The sequence below is a fragment of the Dermochelys coriacea genome, chromosome 1, assembly GCF_009764565.3.
Source record: "Dermochelys coriacea isolate rDerCor1 chromosome 1, rDerCor1.pri.v4, whole genome shotgun sequence".
Classification (NCBI taxonomy): domain Eukaryota; kingdom Metazoa; phylum Chordata; order Testudines; family Dermochelyidae; genus Dermochelys; species Dermochelys coriacea.
In genome coordinates, this window is record NC_050068.2 from 174,584,357 (window position 1) to 174,604,884 (window position 20,528).

General features: G+C 39.9%; 1 protein-coding gene across 3 annotated transcripts in view; it reads right to left on the bottom strand.

Annotated features, from left to right (window-relative positions):
- Window positions 1-20,528, bottom strand: part of CHODL (chondrolectin) — a 46,759-nt gene continuing 26,231 nt past the window's right edge. The window contains exons 2-7 of one of the 3 annotated variants that reach the window (XM_038387539.2): window positions 14,773-15,085; window positions 13,826-13,983; window positions 10,886-10,933; window positions 10,388-10,471; window positions 6,897-6,999; window positions 3-1,088 (exon numbers count right to left, since the gene is read on the bottom strand). In XM_038387539.2, the coding sequence (XP_038243467.1) occupies window positions 1,004-1,088; window positions 6,897-6,999; window positions 10,388-10,471; window positions 10,886-10,933; window positions 13,826-13,983; window positions 14,773-15,085 (791 nt within the window). In that variant the 3' untranslated portion in view covers window positions 3-1,003. Of the gene's footprint in view, window positions 1,089-2,422; window positions 2,502-6,896; window positions 7,000-10,387; window positions 10,472-10,885; window positions 10,934-13,825; window positions 13,984-14,772; window positions 15,086-20,528 lie in introns of all 3 variants that reach the window. The other 2 variants (XM_038387540.2, XM_038387541.1) reach the window with 2 other exon arrangements.

Consider the following 20,528-nt stretch of genomic DNA (forward strand, 5'->3'; position numbering starts at 1 on the left):
TCCTATTTAGGTATCACTATGGCATATTAGGAGAAAGCAAATTTTCTTATAATATCGATATTAATATATCAATGTTACTTAAAAATATGTGTTTTCCTGTGTGATCCTAAAATGCATGATTACTTGCAAAAGATATTAGCTCCTGTTTTTCATAAACTTTTGACTTTCATTTTAAGCATAATTTTTACATAAAATATTCACTGACATCTCAGACTTTATACTGTAGTGATACCTATCATTTTTGTCTTTTCAAAGGAAATAGTATTGATATTAAAGGCTGCATTTAAATCATATCTTATGATTGGCAGAATGATTTATGTTGACTCTGGAGAAATGTATCAAAAAGATAGGGCCATCTGCTAGCAAAGCGCACTCATTATGCAGCATCAAGTGATTTTCCTGAATACTTGAATTTTGCCATTGCAGATCAATTTCACAGCATTGGAAACTGTCTCTGAGCTACAGGATAAAAATAAATTCTGTGCCTAAAGAATCAAGAGCGGTCTTGAAAAATGTGCAAGTAAATAACTGAGCAATCCATTTATATCAAATATTTATGCAAAGAAAAATTATTTTGTTACACTGTAAATTTATGTCCATTCAATTTACAGTACACCAACTAAAGTAGAATGTATGAGGGACTACAGGAAACAAAAATGTAATGATTACTACAAACAATTTTAAAACTGACACATATTGTTGATATTTCCCCCTATAAACCTCAAATGCATTGTCCCTTCCATTGCTCAGTTGTAGCCGAGTTACTTCCCTTAGCAAAATAGACACATCCTCTTTCTTTATTTAGCATGACATGTTTCATTTAATTAATAATCAAATGTTACATACAAAAATGATCAGAATAGTTGCCTCAAGGGGGAGCTTACAGTTCATGTTGCTGATCCATTGCAATCTCAAGCCATTCCAAGCTAATGTGCTGAGATGACATTATAATAAAGCCCGACTGTCAAATATTGTTTTTGCTTTGTTTTCAGTCATTAAATTGTTATACCTCCATGGTACTGTCCTTCCTGGGGTTCTTTGAAATCCATAATGTGGACTGGTTTGGGCTGGTTTTTGTTCTTCCTTTACTAAAAAATAGAAATATAAAATAATTTCAATTCATTTGATCCCTCTGTGGCTCAGATTTAGGATGCGGCTAGGTCAGGGTATGTCAGACTTGCATCCATCCATTAATTCAGAGTTGCCTGGGTTATTGATTTAATGTAGTTTCCCTTCCTACAATAAAGTTATACACAAGCTCTGCCTAAATGCATCACCACAGTGATCAGCAAAGGCAAAGAAACCACTAAATTATATTTGAAAGGAGGGTAAATTATTTTATCTCCCTGTAGACTTAGATTGTCCATGTTGTACTATATTGTTTAGATTCAGATTTTGCCACCCTTCTTTATGCTGAGCAGTACCTTATGCTGACAGCAGTCCCAGTGGCAAGACTTTCTTCCACATGAACAAGTAGGACAAAATCTTTCCCTTAGGACTTGATGCGTTTTCTACTGAAATCAATGGGCATTGGAGAAGACCCTTAGCGATGAACTGACCACAGTAGAAAAGTCCTAATTATGGCTGGTCAAAAAAATTTCCAACAACACTGCTTTTTCCTGGAAAATTGGTATTGAGTAATAAAAAGTGTTTACTTTCCACAGGAAAAAAATATTTTTCATCAAAAAATGGGAGTCTGAAAAAGTCAATTCTGAAATGCCGCCACAGTACCTCATGTTCCCATTTTCTTCTGTGGGGCCGGACTTCATCTTGCATGATCTACTGGGGCCAGGACTTCCAGGATGCACCTCAACCATGCAACTGACATGATGCACCACTTCCCCTCACCCTCGAGGGGAAATGGTGCATCCTGGGAGATTATATCAGATCAGGAAGCCCAGATTTTACAGGAGAATGGAGCAAACTACAATGCCTATGTTACACTATGGTAGCAGTTCAAAATCCAAATGCTTTGGTTCCCAGACAAAATATTTCAGTTTTTAATTTTTTCCCAAAGGGGAGGGGGTAATTGGAGTAATTGAAAAGATTCCCATTTACTTCAGTGGGTTTTGGAGCTGGGCTGTATTCTTCCAAGCTTTACTCCAGTTTTACACTGGTGAATCCAGCTCATTTTGTTCATTTATGTCTGTGGTACCCTGAATGGAAAGTCATCTAAGCAAAAAACAGTTAAAAATATGCACTCTCCAGTACAACATATCTAAATACCATGGATCAGAACCTCAGCTGCTGTGTATCTTCAATGGGTTTCATGAAACTGTGACTATTGACACCAGCAGAGGATCTGACTTTGCATGCAATTTCTGTGAATAATGTTAAGTAAGGAGCAATAAATAGTTTGAGGATATTGTCTGGAATTGTTGCTTTGACTGTGAAATACAATTATAGAAACTGAGACATATACCAGGTTAGAATTTAAACTTTCTGCAAGGCATTCAGATGATAATGGAGATGGGTCTGTGAAGCAGTTTCTCCTTGCTTCCCTGGAAGAAAGGAAAAGGAGAGCATCTAAGCATGAATGAGCTGAGGGTTGCTATTAATTACAGGAAAGATGCTCTGCTTCCCTTTACCACTACCGTGGAAGAGCCCAAACCATTCAAAACTACCCATGTTCTTCCAAGCTAAGCAAGTCCTGGAAGGCCATGGGTTATGGCTCCATAGCAAGCTAACCTTTCAGAGGAAAGGTCATCCTCCCATGAAAGCCCACAAAAGAAAAAAGGAAGAAGAAGAGACTCATTTGTAAGTTGGGAACTTCCTTTCAGGGTAGAACTCCTCACAAAAAGCCCTGGAGTTCCCAACTTAGATTCATAGATACTAAGGTCAGAAGGGACCATTCTGATCATCTAGTCCGACCTCCTGCATAGTGCAGGTCACAGAATCTCACCCACCCACTCCTACAAAAAACCTCACCTATGTCTGAGCTATTGAAGTCCTTAAATCATGGTTTAAAGACTTCAAGGAGCAGAGAAGCCTCCCTCAAGTCACCCATGCACCATGCTACAGAGGAAGGCGAAAAACCTCCAGGGCCTCTCCAATCTGCCCTGGAGGAAAATTCCTTCCCGACCCCAAATATGGCGATCAGCTAAACCCTGAGCATATGGGCAAGATTCACCAGCCAGATACCCAGGAAAGAATTTTCTGTAGTAACTCAGATCCCATCCATGTAATATCCCATCTCAGGGGATTAGTCCTATTTACCCTGAATATTTAAAGATCAATTACTTAACAAAATCCCATCATACCATCTCCTCCATAAACTTATCAAGTAGAATCTTAAAACCAGATAGATCTTTTGCCCCCACTGCTTCCCTTGGAAGGCTATTCCAAAACTTCACTCCTCTGATGGTTAGAAACCTTCGTCTAATTTCAAGTCTAAACTTCCTGGTGGCCAGTTTATACCCATTTGTTCTTGTGTCCACATTGGTGCTGAGCTGAAATAATTCCTCTCCCTCTCCTGTATTTATCCCTCTGATATATTTATAGAGGGCAATCATATCTCCCCTCCATCTTCTTTTAGTTAGGCTAAACAAGCCAAGCTCCTTAAGTCTCCTTTCATAAGACAAGTTTTTCATTCCTTGGATCATCCTAGTAGCCCTTCTCTGTACCTGCTCCAGTTTGAATTCATCCTTTTTAAACATGGGAGACCAGAACTCCACACAGTATTATAGGTGAGGTCTCACCAGTGCCTTGTATAATGGTACTAAAACCTCCTTATCCCTACTGGAAATGCCTCTCCTGATGCATCCCAAAACCGCATTAGCTTTTTTCACAGCCATATCACATTGGCAGCTCATAGTCATCCTATGATCAACCAATACTCCAAGGTCCTTCTCCTCTTCCGTTACTTCTAATTGATGTGTCCCCAACTTATAACTAAAAGTCTTGTTATTAATCCCTAAATGCATAACCTTACACTTCTCACTATTAAATTTCATCCTATTACTATTACTCCAGTTTACAAGGTCATCCAGATCCTCCTGTATAATATCCCGATCCTTCTCCGAATTGGCAATACCTCCCAGCTTTGTATCATCTGCAAACTTTATTAGCACACTCCCACTTTTTGCGCCAAGGTCAGTAATAAAAAGATTAAATAAGATTGGTCCCAAAACCGATCCCTGAGGAACTCCACTGGTAACCTCCCTCCAACCTGACAGTTCGCCTTTCAGTAGGACCCGTTGCAGTCTCCCCTTTAACCAATTCCTTATCCACCTTTTGATGTTCATATTGATTCCCATCTTCTCCAATTTAACTAATAATTCCCCATGTGGCACGGTATCAAATGCCTTACTGAAATCTAGGTAAATTAGATCCACTGCATTTCCTTTATCTAAAAAATCTGTTACTTTTTCAAAAAAGGAGATTAGGTTGGTTTGGCACGATCTACCTTTTCTAAAACCATGTTGTATTTTGTCCCATTTACCATTGACTTCAATGTCCTTAACTAATTTCTCCTTCAAAATTTTTCCAGGACCTTGCATACTACAGATGTCAAACTAACTGGCCTGTAGTTACCCGGATCACTTTTTTTTCCTTTCTTAAAAATAGGAACTATATTAGCAATTCTCCAATCATTCGGTACAACTCCTAAGTTTACAGATTCATTAAAAATTCTTGCTAATGGGCTTGCAATTTCAGGTGCCAATTCCTTTAATATTCTTGGATGAAGATTATCTGGGCCCCCCGATTTAGTCCCATTAAGCTGTTTCATTTTCGCTTCTACCTCAGATATGGTAATATCTACCTCCATATCCTCATTCCCATTTGTCATGCTACTATTATCCCTAAGATCCTCTTTAGCCTTATTAAACACTGAGGCAAAGTATTTGTTTAGATATTGAGCCATGCCTAGATTATCTTTAACCTCCACTCCATCCTCAGTGTTAAGAGGCCCCACTTCTTCTTTCTTAGTTTTCTTCTTATTTATATGGCTATAGAACCTTTTACAATTAGTTTTAATTCCCTTTGCAAGGTCCAACTCTACTCGACTTTTAGCCTGTCTCACTTTATCCCTACATGTTCTGACCTCAATTAGGTAGCTTTCCTTGCTGATCTCTCGCATCTTCCACTCCCTGTATGCTTTCTGTTTCTTCTTAATCACCTCTCTAAGATGCTTGCTCATCCAGCTTGGTCTACAACTCCTTCCTGTGAATTTTTTCCCCTTTCTTGGGATACAGGCTTCCGATAGCTTCTGCAACTTTGATTTACTTCTTGTGCTCTGCTCTTTCTAGCTCTTGGAAAGTGCAAAGTCCTTTTCTTGGATGAATTATTACAGTTTCAGGGGCCTGATCTGAAACCCACTGAAGTCAACAAGTCTTTCCATTGACATCAGCGGGCTACGCATCACACACTCACATTCTTGCATTGTCTATCTGGAAAGATAGGCAAGGCCTGAACTCAGCCTTTTAGAACCCTTTGCATGGTAGCGGAGAGTGTAGAATGAGCTGCTAAAAAAAAAAAAAAGATTATGAATGTACCTGCCATGATACTTACCTAGAAGGCCAATCCCACTGTTATGCAAGTTGAGATGTATCTCCTTACAGTGTTATGGATGGATGGCCTTCATCACAACCTTCATGGAAGCTACCAAGGCCCTGTTGGTCAGCATTGGAATCACAGTGGTTGTATGCAGGTATAAATTTGCCTGACATGTTACTATTGCTGAGGTTGGGAAATGCAAATCTTCCACTTCTTTGTGTGGAAGTGCACATCATTAGGATACCTTACACATTCTAATTTAGGCCTCATGCATCTGGGGGATAGGTTTACTAAATAACTGTGTGATGCCAAGGAATACTGCAGTGATAGTTTATATAAATATCAGGAGATTGCCCCAAATGGGAAACAATATATTTTTTTAACATTTCAGAAATTGCTTATCTTTTATTTTGTTTTCTGTTTCATAAGGAAGAATTAAAACTGAACCCCACCAAAACAGAGAAAATGAAGCCTTCCAAATTTTAAAAAATCTAAAAGAAAGCCCACGTGGAACATCGCCCCACTTTACTCCAGAAACTCTCCCATCGGCGATTCCCTGGGTCCTCAGAGTTTTTAGTAATCCTGCCCTCCCACCAAAGCTGACCTTCAAGGGCAGAAGAGTGCCATGAACAAAGTACTAGCATCACAGTCATATGTATGTGCTTGGGAGGAGGGAGGCGCCACGACCAATCAATATGCTACAAAAGTGCTAACTACTACTGTCAAAACAGTAGCATTCTTAAATGTTAGCTGCTGTGATTTCAGTGCTGAGTGCTGGAATCCAGGTAATTACACTGTCCATAAACATGTTTGTTTTTGTAAAGTTCTTCTGCTCTGGCGGTGTCTTTCTTGCTCTTCCTGGATGGCTAGTGAATCAAGACTTATCAGGCCGCTACCCTTTTAAGTTTTTCTCCTAGCAACTTACACCCATTCAGCCAGGAAAGAATTCACCCTTTGTGCAGAAAGTTGGGGGAGAGGGGTGCTTCTTGTGCATACTACATGTCAGTGAAGCTTCCCAATGTCATTCCCAAGAGACCAGTTCTAATTAGATGGTGATCAGGCTGGAGGAAGTAAGGGAAAATTGCAACAGTAGGGGCAGAAAAAATTGTCCTCCTTGGAACTGGAAAAATTCCTTATGGCAGCATAGTATGTCTTAAGGGATCTGTGGATCTACATTAGGCCAGAGCCTTTTCATTGGTGAAAAGCCATGAACATGAATTTTCAGCTGTCAGATATAAATAAGTTGTTTTGATTTTCAGGGACAACAAGATGCATACAGCAAAACTAAGAAGGAAGCAGGGGAGAGATGTAAGCATTCTTTATGTTTGAAGAGCTTGCTAATGGAAACCTGAATTCATCATTATAAGACAATTTCATGTCAGTGTATTGAAAGTATTTACCTTTTGTGCAGCATCTGGAAACAACAAGTACCAAAAGCCACTAATATCAACAACAGCAGTGGTATGGTTGGTATAACAACATAAATTAAATTGGGAATTATACCTACAAGAAAAAAAAGTCTCTCATTAGTGCATACTGCATTGAAAGATGCTGTCCCATCTCACTGTATCTATCTGTATGCCCACATAGTTCAATTCTGAATTCCTTGTGCAGAAAGACTGCTAATCATTTTAGAAGGAAGATATGAATGTATTAGGAATATAAGAATAAGCACCCAATATTTTATGCAAAAGCTGTCCAGAATGTGCATACTGTAGTTTTCAGTATAAGATTAATATCTCATTATACTTACACTGCAGCTAAAATATACATCTATTGTAGCAATGTACACTTGATTACATGCTATGGGCTGAATAGACACAGTTCTTATTCAGCCATGCAAGAGAGTAAGAGGGCATAAGTCCCAGGTCCACTCCTCACCCCCATTCCCCTTTACAGCCCTCATGGCTGTGTCTCTTTCTGGCTGAGAGGGGGAGAACAGGGGCTACTCATCTGACCCACTCTGTTGTGAAAAAATGGAAAGGAACAGGTAGAGGGTATCAGGAGCCCTGGATCCATCTCTGCTACTCACTGATCACAGTAGCTGCCTTGGTACTCAGTGGGGAATAAGCTGCTTCATGAAAAGGGGTGAAGTAATTTAGAGCAATGTAGCAGGGGCAGAACTGTGACTCTGAGTCCCCTTTGGTTCTCTGATCTGCTACTGGACCATCACAGCTACACATTACTCCTTACTCAGGCTAGACTGAAAAATTACAGGCTGCCCTTATGTCATTTGAACTTTTTTTCTTTTCTCAGTATAGCAGTTAAAGAACAAAAAAACAATTCCTGAAGCATTAAATCTCCTTTGATATAGGCCCTGTCCACCCAAATGCTTACAGTGGGCTCAAGAAGAAGGATGTTTAGACTCCAGAGACAGCTGTTGTGTGTATAATGAAGGAACCATCCTTTGCCCCTTCATTAACATGCCACCATACACTTAACATGCTGCTGTTTACTGACCACCATGTAGTAACAAGCAATCATCATTGTACAGCTATGTTTAATAGGATCAGCTTCCAGGTTCAAGAGAGAAACTGTGATTACATTTTAAATAGGTTTATACTCACATTTCATTACCGTACATAAGAGAAAGTACTTATAGTTGTCTAAACCTGACCCACAAGCTCATACTCTAGATACTGAATTTCTTACCAACTATTTTTGAATATACTTTCACTTGCAAGAGCAAATGTTTAAGGCCAGTTTATTTGTTAATCATAATTTGGCTTTCTATATACCATAGCACTAGTGTTAAATACAGGCTCTTTGCATGTCATGCATTGAAAAGCATAGTACCTATTTATTTATTTCATTTATTTATTTACAACAACAGCATCTGCCCTTGAGTGCTCAGATGAAAAATTGCTCTGAGAAACTAAGCAGGTACAAATGGAGATCCACTGTTGGTTGCAGCTGCTGCTGCTTATCTTTCCCATGCACCATTGTAAGCCCCATGTTTTACCTCTCCATTATCTAGCATTTTTCAGGATTCTTTTTTCCTTTCTTGGCCTATTAGCATTCTCGTTATATATTCAGAGAGCAGCACAATAATGATAACTTTTTAAAATAAAATGTTATTCTTTTAAATGACAACAATGGCAACAAAATAGTCCATTGACTCATGTAAAAGTATACAGGGGGGCTGGTAATGAGACATATGGGCATTCACAACAAGGGAATTGGTTCAAATCCAGTTGAGATGGATAGTAGTGGAAAGTTAATGCCATCTTTCAGGTGTTCAGTGAACCTGATGTTGAGCTGCTCCAGAGGGATGTTGAGTGCCCTCAATGCCCACTGAAGTTTGTGAGAGTTGAGGGAACTTAGCACCTCTCAAGAATTGCTTGGAACCATGCAGAATATCAACCCTTAAATTAAATGAATTGGTGGGTCTCTGAGCAGTTCTTAGTGGGTAGATGGCCCCATCCCAAAAAACACCACCACAGTAGGCACTTTTCTTGGCAGTTTCTCAGATGCTCTCAACCTAGAGATGATCCCTCCAGATATGGGTTGGGGTACATAGGAAACCTTACTTTACCATGGGGCGATTGGCTAGATAAAACAACACTTCAGTCCCTAGAACTATCAGTCTGGCACCTTTTGTGAGCACTAAAATTCAGTTTTGAAACAGAAAACAAGTGTCTTATGTTTGTGTTAGACCATTTTACACATTGCTGGCTTTGACTCTATCAGAGATATTTGAGGCCTGATCCTGTAATCAGATCCACAATGGCAGAACCTTGTGCCCTGATAGAGATCCACAGAGTTCAGTGGGGCACTGGTGAGGTGCAAAGGTCTGATCCAGGTTCATGCAGATCCAGTTGCAGAGCTGAAGATACAGTAGCAATATTTGAAATAGTTGAGTATTCCCTCCCAGAAAGTTAATCATAGCCATTGATTCCTGCAAGAACAACTAAGAGAAACTGATCAAAAGTCTTGCATTATTAGTCGAGGGTATTGTGATGGGATGGACTAGGCCCAGAGGGCCCCTGCTGGAGGCCTCCAGGTGCTACCACACTCCATCTCAGAGAGGAGTTGAGTCCTCCAACTGGCCTAGAGAGGCTGTGGAGTGGGGGAGAGAAGCAGCCAACGAGAAAGGCTGCAGGAAGCAGCCAATCATGGCCTAGGAGAGTGATATAAAAGGAGCTGCAGAGCCAGAGTCAGGTAGTTGTTGCCTGGAGCTGAAGGAATGAGGACTGTGTTCCTGTCTGGCTGAAGGAGCAGCAGTACCATGGACAGATCAGTTGCTGGCAGGGACCAGGGAGCAAGAGGGATCTCCTGGCTGGCTGCTGGGACTGAAGACAGAAGAACAGCTGGGGCCAGAAAGGGTGAAGAGTTCAGGAAGCCCTGGGGTCATGGCCCCATACCAGGATTGAGGGACTATTTGAGGCTAGCCCAGAAGGGGCTGCCGGACTGATTAAGGACTGAGCCCAGGGAGGGCTGCAGGAGGACAGTGCATCCAGGGAGGAAGCCCTGGGGGTTCTGGCCCCATACTAGGGCCGGGACTATTTAAAGACTGAGCCTAGAGAGGGCTACAGAGATACCAATGGAGGTGTACTGGGATAGGCCCCTGGTGGATTGTACACACCAGAAGGGGTCCATTTTGTTTCACGTATAGATTGCATGTGTGATTTAGCCAGAGGGCTGAGTGTTGAAAGCGTGCCTAAGAAACCACCAACAAAGGTCACTGCAGACTAAAAGAGTGAAGGCACATGCACCTGGCTGGGGGCACTCATGAGAAGTGGGTGCCCCCCTTACAGGTATATTTTCAGCAGAGCTTTTAGGAATAAACTGTCCAATTCCCATCAACAGGGGAAGTTGCATATCTAATCTAATTCCCTCCATCCTCTGTTACTATTTTACTTTGAACATTAAAACACTATGAATAAATTACCTGTTTCAGTAACAACTACATGGGAATTATCTTCTCGTTTGTTTTCATCATAAGGCTTTCCTGCTGTCACTGATGGGAAAACCTCTGAAAAAGAAGTTAAACAGATTAGAAAAATAGCAACTGTATAAAGAGAGGTTATTACATACTATAGCATCTGTTCATAGTTTTTTATGTTTAAAACAGATTCATATTTGTTATCTGAACTTTTCAGCATTGAATAAGTTATTGGAAGTAAATGTATCTACAAAACTTTAGTGTATTGTTAGGATTAAATATGGAATAAGAATTAAAAGCAGTGTTTTGAACTACATCCATATGTTTGCAACTACATCTGCAAATATTCCTCTCTGCAGGATTCTCTTTCAATATGTTCCATTACTAACACAAGTCTGTTTAAAAAGAGTAAAAAACTGTGTAACTCTTCCTGGAGCCTGTAAATGATTCATGAGATTGTCTTTGCCATTGCAACTCAAGCTAAAAGTTTTTAAAGTTTCTTACCATAATCTGTCTCTGCTCTGTCGCCTAGTTCTTTTTCTAGGACATTATCTGTTAAATCAATAGTTTGACAATGAAAGAGTAAGAGTAATAAAACAGACATCTTTTACATTGTTTTACACCTAGTACCACAGCTCAAAATTATGCCCCCATGTTCATTAGAAAGCACAATTATTGCAGAGTTCTTTAACTTCATACTTCAATATTTGGCAAGCACCTTTCTGAAAAATGTTTGACACAAAACATTCAAGTTAAGAGTTGGTATCAAACTACTTCTAGTCCATACTTCTGTACAAATCTAGATAAATAGGAATGCTGGAGTTTAGCCTTAAACCCATTTTTTTCTGGTGGAATTTACTAGTTTGTTGGATGAATAATTGAATCCCACCCTTTTCTTGTGTCAGATTTAATTTGAATACAGCTTTTCTTAATATCTCACTTCTCTGCTAGTCAGAGGACCCTAGAACATACTAAAATGGGCAGTGGTCTTAATAGTGTGGGCTAAAGAAACCTTTTCTTATTTCCAAGATGATTATCAAAAAATTAGCTGTGGAGCAATAAGAAGTATGAACTAGATGTTTTGAGGGCAGATATCAAGGGGTTTTTTTTTTTTTTTGGCTACAGACATCCCTAAAATCAAAAAAGGATACATCAGTGAACGATGAGAAATTGGATGGTAAGGAAATGCAATCATTGCAGAAGAGGAAGATAATGTTCCATTTCTAATTATAAATAACCAATTGGAAACTATAACTATAAGACATGCAGCAAAGGCCAGTTAGGATGTAGAAATGGGAGAGTAGGGTTATGTATGTCTAGATTCCATAGATTACTGAAATTATTTTGAATGGAGAGGATGATCACAGAAGTAGAATTTATATGGTTATTTGACAGGTTTCAGAGTAGCATACATGTTAGTCTGTATCCACAAAAAAAAAAAGGAGGACTTGTGGCACCTTAGAGACTAACAAATTTATTTGAGCATAAGCTTTCGTGAGCTACAGCTCACTTCATCGAATGCATCCAATGAAGTGAGCTGTAGCTCATGAAAGCTTATGCTCTAATAAATTTGTTAGTCTCTAAGGTGCCACAAGTCCTCCTTTTCTTTTTATGGTTATTTGGATACCATTCCCATGCCATAAGATTATGAACACCACTTGTATTACTGGTCTCACGCTCAGTAGTCAGAGTTCAAAGAGGTAATAAAATCTACTACAATTACTTCAGCTTCTCCAATAAAAACTGGTTACATTGGGACTTGGCTTGGAGAAAAATGTCAAAATACTAGAAACTATTGCTTCTAGAAGTAGCTAATTCTGGAACATAAAAGGGTGGATTAATTTTTAATTTGATCAGAAAATCAAGATGCAGGAGGAGTTGGCTCAAACTAAATGTGGTTATAGCTACCATTATATAATTAAGATCAACATCCTTTCAAGGTGAATGAAATTCAAACTCACAGCTAGTACTGTGACATTAAACATAATCAAGGGAGGTCCCTCATCTCCGCCCGCCCCCAACTGAAGATATTACTTAGATAGAAAACAAAAAATTGCAAGTGAACATATGCAGATTAGGCCTGGAGGCTGGCTGAGTAAGGGCTTGTCTATACTACTGCTCAGGGTCGATCTAAGATACACAACTTCAGCTCCGTGAATAGCATAGCTGAAGTCGAAGTACTTAGATCTACTTACCGCGGTGTCTTTACTGGAGTTGACGGGAGAGTGTTCAGCAGTTGATTTATCACGTCTATACTAGACATGATAAATCAACCCCCACTGGATTGATCGCTACCTGCCGATCTGGTGAGTAGTGTAGACAAGTTCATTGCCTAATGAGTCACAGAACTCTACTCACAGCATGAATTTCAGTAGCTCCATCATAAAGATGAAAAAACGAGACATGTTTAAGTACTTCAGAAGTAAGAAGTTTGAGGAATGGAGATCAATTGGTTCTCCTACTCTGATTTTTCTAAATTTGTAAATCTCACTGAGATTGAAATAGTCACCTTAATCTGCATTCAGACTGTTGAGATTTACTGTCTGTAAGGTATAAAAAACATTCTAGTTTGTAATAGACATCTTGTCACTTTTGTGGTTAGAGGTTGATTGTGTAGAAAGCTATTGGATGGGAATCTCTGCAGATTCAGATTATGCAACTGAAACTTTGGTTCAGTGTGGGGTTTTACATGCAGCCTGGCTTTGATGAGGCTGGTTTACAACCGGTTTGTTTTTTGTATGCAGTTTGGCTAAATTTATACTGGGATTTGTATGTTCTCTTTGTGGCCACTTTGTGGACAATTTAAGACTCAGTAATGCTTTGAGTACCATAATCCTGGTAAGAGACATGGTGTTTATCTACTGCCAAGCATAACTACTATAACTAAAATTATAGCCTCAACTTCAAGTTTAATTCCAATTTCCTTGTTCTGGCTGTCCAGTTTTTTAAGTCTCCTCAACTGGTATATGCAGGACCCAGAAAAAATTCCCAAGTCATTTCTGGAGGTTAAGCCAAACTGAAAAATCCCTGGCCTCTTGTGTCCTCATCTGAACTGGCATGCCTCTCTCTCTCTCTCTCTGTGTGCACTCACGCGTTTGTGTGTGTAATTTTCTTCTCGTTGCGCTGAACCTTTGTGAACTCCATTTACCTGTATTCATTTTACAGATGGGGAAAGTGAGGGACAGATAAGTTAAGTGACATTTCCAAGACCTCACAGAAAGTCAGCGACAGAGCTAAAGGCCTGAACCTGAAAGTGGTGAAAATATTTTGGCAACATTTCACATGAAAATATTGGCCAATTCATTTCATCCACTTCTCAAGTTCTTTCAGTACAGTTTTCTGCAAAATGTTGAGGATCCCAAAATCCCCAACATTTTCTGCCAAAGCAGTGCCTTTTCTGTTAACATATACCACATGTGAAATCTGACTTTAGCTTTTTCTTACCTGGACTATACTTGCAGATAAAATTGTGCTTCATATTGCATCTGTCATCGTTCCACTGGTAAAGGTAAGCCCCCCCTAGACCAGGGTTTGCAGTTGGTTGATGATACATCACAACACAAGCTTCACTTCCACAGGAAGGTTCATCCGTATACCAATTTCTAGCCGTGCATATAAATCAAAATGTTCAAAAATTGCAGATAAAAGGCCCACCATATCATCTAATGGAACCATTTGCAAGTTTCCAGAAATGCCATAGTCTAGTGACAGTTATAGTACATAGGTTCCATTGTCCCTTAAAGCAGAATAAGCTGCATTTCCCCCATCTCCTGCATGGAACAGAGTGGGGGTCTACTACCAGTCTTGCAGATCTTGGAGCATTTTCCTGCAGTTAAGGAGCATCCATGCAGATGTTCCTTCCCTTCCTTCTAATGCCTGCTTCCCCTGCCACCTACCCACAGACGCCCTGCAGATTATGGCTCCTGAATTTTGCCATTTATTCTACTAGTCTTTAGCAGAACCAGGAAATCTAATGGGATTTCCAAAATCTGAGGTGTGGGCAGAGTGAGTTACTCTAAACAGTCTGCACTAATTTACGCAGCTGTTGGCCTTCTAGTTTGGGGCCAGAATCCAGCAGAGTTTGGTTGCCATTTTCTGCCCCCCCCCACACCCGTTCCTTTCAATTCCACAGAGCTGGAATCCTGTGGAGCCTTACTTCTATGAAGCTGCGGGTGGGGGCTGAGACAAGCATGCCACAGAGACAGCACTTCATCCTTCCACATCTCCAAGGTGCAGATCCATTGGCTCAGCCTCCCCTTTGTTATTAGCCCCACTGAACAACTTTTCTATATGCTTAAATTCACAAAACATTTTACTTTTTTGGGTGCTGCACACACTGTGTTTCCCCTCTATAAACCCTTTAAACTATAGGCAATCTCCCAGACTTTTACCTGAATGATGAAATGGTTCCATCAGTCCATTGGTAGAGCTCAGGGCAAGCACTTGATATTGCTTGTCCCTCTCCGCTTCTCCACAATCCAATCCAGAAGTCACCATCAGAAATTCCAGAGCCTGACTTGGTGAGGTTTTGTAACATGTTTTCTATGAGCTTCTGTTCAGCTTCACTTTCCAGACTTAAAAGCACACCACCATCGATTTCACAGGCATGGTGGGCCTCCTGAAAGCCCACACGTCTTGACAAGTCCTGGAAGTAGGCTATCTTGTAACAGGGATGCTTGAAATCTCCATAACACACTTTTTGACCTGAAATATATATATATATATATATATATATATATATATATATATATATATACACACACACACACACAGCATCAGCTAGAGAATACAAATGAAAAGTAATTACTGAAAAAATATAGTTCAGTATAAATGCAGTGACAAAGAAGATAAATAATATTTCTACTTGCCACGTGTGGAAGGAAGCCATGCTTTATTTTGATTGGGTTAATGCTGCTGAACACCCTATCTCCAATTTTAACACTGCTGGCGTCATGCACATCTTGGTCCCTGTCCTAAAATCCCTAAGCAGGTGAAAGTCTCATTAAAACCACTGAGAATCCCTTTGGCAATTATGGGAATTTTCCCTGCTTAAGGACTGCAAGGTTGGGCCCGTCCTAAAAAGTAGTCTTTGTTGTTGTTGTTTTAAAAACTGTTTATGGGACCAATCCCAATTCTATTGGCATGAATGGCAAAACTCTATTTGCCTTTAATAGGCAAAAAATTAGGCTCTAAATTTCCATTGTCAAAAGGAGGTCATGAGTTTCTTGGGTCAGCTGGTTCCTGCTTGGTTGGATTCTCCAGTATTTATAATTTTACCCTATGACCAGGCATGTTCGATGCAGTCAATGTAAACTATAGATGGCACCTGAGACCATAACAATACATAGCCAAACAGAACAATATAATCAAAATATTTTCAGAAAGCATCAAATCTAATATGTTCACACAAATATTTACTTAAACTTCAGTTTGATAAATCTGTTTAAAGGATCAAACCAAAGAATCCAATGACTCTTTTTTTTGTGAAACTGAAAAGGAAAGAAGGTGAAACTGCACTTATTATATATTTACTTCCTTCCAAAAGCAGTTGAAATGTATGCTTACCATACTCTGTTTGCTATTGACATGTTTTAGAACTTAGGATTTGAATCTAAAATGACAAATGATTGGAATCAGAGCAAATCAGTGGTGTCAGCTGTATATATAATGTGGTGAGTGCTGCTGAAGCCCCTTCATTTTTAAAAATGTACCCGCTGTATGGATAGTGATCTTGCTTTTATCTTAAAACTTTACACCATCTCTTTTAGACTTCTCGTTGTTGGACTAACTAAAAGCCTCTTTTTAAAGAATCATTTTTCTTTTCTGTTCCAATGCCAACACCGAAAATGTGCAAATGACAGCATTTTGTGAAGTTAACAAGGGCCTTGAAGTAATAAGAAATTACTATAATTATCTAGACTGTTTGAACACAAGCAGAAAACAATTTTACCATTAAACTGTAAAAATAAGCTGTTCATAAGCCATATTTGTTGAAGAGGAGCATAAATGATTATTTTTACTTGAAAAAATCCACCTCTTTTTTATACTAATTTTTAACCGTAATAAATGTTAACAGATCTCGGTAAACATCCCAGTGACTTTATATCTGAACAAGTTTTATCCTATTTAGCTTAATAAATGTATATTTTTGTAATTAGGACACAGAAACATCATCATGCAACTTAAATGTAATTTTCTCTAAATGTTTTTCCATACCACAAAGTGTAACCATATTCTTTCAGTCAAAATGGCCTTTATACGATATTAAGAAAATGACAAAACAAGAAATAACAAAAGTAGGTCTTCATGAAAGAGTGCGTATACAGTGGATCTGATTTCCCTCCATTAAGTTATTCTTAATTCACATAAGCAGGTTGCAATTGCATACTTCATAGTAGCTGCTTCTCTCCATTTAAAGGTTTATACAGCATAATTCCTGGAACTTCTGGCTAACGGTCAGTATTGTATTCAAGTTGCATTAAGCAATAGTTAGTATGATCCAATCCATCCTAGCTAAATCCAAAGGTAACTCCCATTGCTACAGATTTTCAAAGAAAAACAAATGTGGCTCCTCTGTGTTGTAAAGTGAGTACACAGTGGGTCTGATTTCCCTCCATTAAGTGAGTAGGGATGACCCTTATATTTAGCTTGCCTACCTCTTTACATTATAAATTATTCTTGTGACCTTTCTTGAAAAGCCCTAATACTTCCATTGTTTGAAGCAGGCATTTGAAATTCAGTAGGGAGAAGGAGTGGGAAGAGGTGGGGCCAGGGCGGGGCCTCATGGAAGGGGTGGAATGGGGGCAGGGCTGGGGGAAGCAAGGCGGGGGTGTCAGTGATGCACTAGTCCTCATGTGGCCCTCGTGATCATTTGAGTTTGAGACCCCTGCTCTAATCTAAGGCCAGGCTGATGCCAGCTCCACATACTACACAGACAACCCTGCAAGGAGACAGCTTCTTCAAGAGTTGGGGGACAGAAATTCTGACTGGACTTGCTCTAACAATGCCTCCCAGATTCTGCACAAGTCTCCAGAGGTCCAGTCTGGAGGCTCAAGTGATATTCGGTGGGATTCTATCTCTAGAGGAGGAGAGTAGAAGACAAGACAAGACTATGATCATCAACAGATGGCTCAGGCAGTGCTGCTATAAGGAGGGCTTTGGGATGTTCAACAACTAGGAGGCAATGATGGACAGAAGACTTTTCTCACAGGATGGACTTCACCTATCTAGGGAGGGAAATAGACTTCTGGTATGGAGGTTGTCACAACTGATTAAAAGAGCTTTCAACTAGGAATTTGGGGAGACAGTTGGGAGATGCTCATGTAATTGCCATGCCTCTAACATTGAGTGGGAAGAAAATCAAGTAAGAGAGGATACAACATTAAAAAAAGAAACAATAGAGTGTAGGAGATCGGACATCAAGAGGAAAGATGGTGCCAATACCAATGACAATAACAGACAGGTAAGTGATACTGGCCATGAAATGACTGTACCTAATAGGGCGAGAAATGTGGGTGAAGCCAAACAGGAACAACTAAGATGTCTGCACACCAATGCAAGGAGCCTGGGTAACAAAATGGAGGAACAAGAACTACTAGTACAGGAAGTAAAACCAGCTATTATAGGGATAACGGACACATGGTGGAATAGTAGTCCTGAATACTGAATAGCATACAGGTATTGAAGGGTATGTGTTGTTCAGAAAAGACAGAAATAAAGATAAAGATGGTAGAGTAGCATTGTATATTAATGATGAGGTAGATTGTAAAGAAATCAGAAGTGATGGAATGGATGAAACAGAATCTGTTTGGGTCCCAATCACTTTGGCAAGTAAGGTAAAAAAGGCTTTACTGGGATACTGCTTAGACAAAGGAAATGCAATAGATCTAATCTAATCTGTAAAGCAGTTGATACAGTTCCACATGGGAAATGATTAGTCAAACTGGAGAAATGGGGATTAATATCAGAATCAAAAGGTGGAACTGGTTAAAGGGAAGGCCACAATGGGTTATACTGAAAGATAAACTGTCAGGCTGGAGGGAGATTACTTGTGGAGTTCCTCAGGCATTCAGCTTGACACCAATCTTATTTAACATTTTCATCAATGACCTTGTCACAAAAAGTGGGATTTGCTAATAAAATTTGTGGATGACACCAAGTTGGGAGGTATTGCCAATATGGAGAAGGACCTGACTATCATATGGCAGAAGGAAGAATATCATACAGGAAGATTTGATACCTTGAAAACTGGAGTACCAGAAATGGAATGACTTTTAATAATGCAAAGTGCAAGGTCATGCACTTAGGTACTAAACATAAGAATGTTTGCTATATGTTTGGGATGTATCAATTGGAAGCTGCAGTGGAGGAGAAAGATCTGGGTGTATTGGTCTGCTACAGGATGACTATCAGCTGCTCATGTGATGCAGCCATGAAAAAGGCTAATGCAATCCAAGGATGCATCAGGCGAGGTATTTCCAGTAGAGGTAGGAATGTGTTATTACCATTATATAAGGCACTGGTGAGACCTGTTCTGAAATACTGTGTGCATTTGTGGTCTTCCATGTTTAAGACAGTGAATTTGGATGCAGAGAAGAGCTGCTAGGATGGTCAGAGAAATGGAGACCCTACCTTATGAAAGGAAACTTAAGGAGATTGTCTTGTTTAGTCTAACAGAATGGAGGCTGGGTGGAGATATGATTGTTATCTATAAATACATCAAAAAGAAAAGGAGTACTTGTGGCACCTTAGAGACTAACAAATTTATTAGAGCATAAGCTTTCGTGAGCTACAGCTCACTTCATCGGATGCATCCGATGAAGTGAGCTGTAGCTCACGAAAGCTTATGCTCTAATAAATTTGTTAGTCTCTAAGGTGCCACAAGTACTCCTTTTCTTTTTGCGAATACAGACTAACACGGCTGCTACTCTGAAACCAATAAATACATCAAAGGAATCAACACCAGAGAGGAAGAGAAGTTATTTAAGTTAAGGACCAATGTTGGCACAAAAACTAATGGATGTAAACTGGCCATCAAAAAGCTTAGGCTTGAAATTAGACAAAAGGTTTCTAACCATCAGTGGAGGGAAGTTCTGAAAAAGCCTTCCCAAGGAGAGTAGTGGGTGCAAAAAACCGAGCTTGTTTTAAGAGTGAGATTGATAAATTTATGGAGGGGATGGTATGATGAGGTTCTCTACAATGACATATGGCCCATTCACTACAACTATTAGCAAATATCTCCAATGGCCACAGATGATACAGTAGAGTGTGAGGGCTCTGAGTTGCTACAAAGAAACCTTTCCAGGGTTTGGCTGGTGGGTTTTGCCAACATGCTCAGGGTCTAACTAATCACCATATTTGGGGTCAGGAAGGGATGAATTACAGTATTTTGTAAAGGTCACATTGAAAGAAAGGCTTTTTCAACTTCCTCTGCAAATGAGGCATGGGTCACTTGCTGGTTTGAGCTAGAGTAAATGGTGAATTCTCTTTAATTTGAAATATTTAAATCAAGATTTCAGGGGACTCAGTCAGAGGTTATGGGCCTCCTGCAGCGGGGTGGGTGAGGCTCTATGCAATGTGCAAGTCAGACTAGATGATCATGATGGTCCCTTCTGGCCTTAAAGTCTATGAGACCTTAATAGGAGGTGTATTGGTGATGAAAGAGTACTGATGATCATGATTTCATGAGAGTTACTTCATCACTTAAGGTCAAAGGCATCCCCCTTATCAAGCTGGAGCAACCAGGTTTGGCACATAGGGGGTGCTTCCTGAGGGCCGTGATGGGGAGAGGGCCGTGATGGGGAGAGGGCCATCCCAGACCATGGTACAACAGTGGAGACTCTATGGAGATGCTACTGCAGCCCTTATTGCTGTGTCCCCAGTTTGTGAAACCTAAGTGGATCCATATTGGGATGGATATACTGAACCTCTCCTCCCGCAGAGGCTATTGTACTGAGTTGCAGAGTGAGCCCCCTTGGAGCTGGTGTGCAAAATATAAAGTAATGTGCAGGCTCTTCAGACCTTTTCTACATTTTCTACGCACAAAGTTGCACAGGTTTAACTAACCATGAGATTTCTAAACCCATTTAGTTAAACCCATGCAACCTTGTGCGTGGACACACACATGCCAATTTTAAACCCAGTTTAT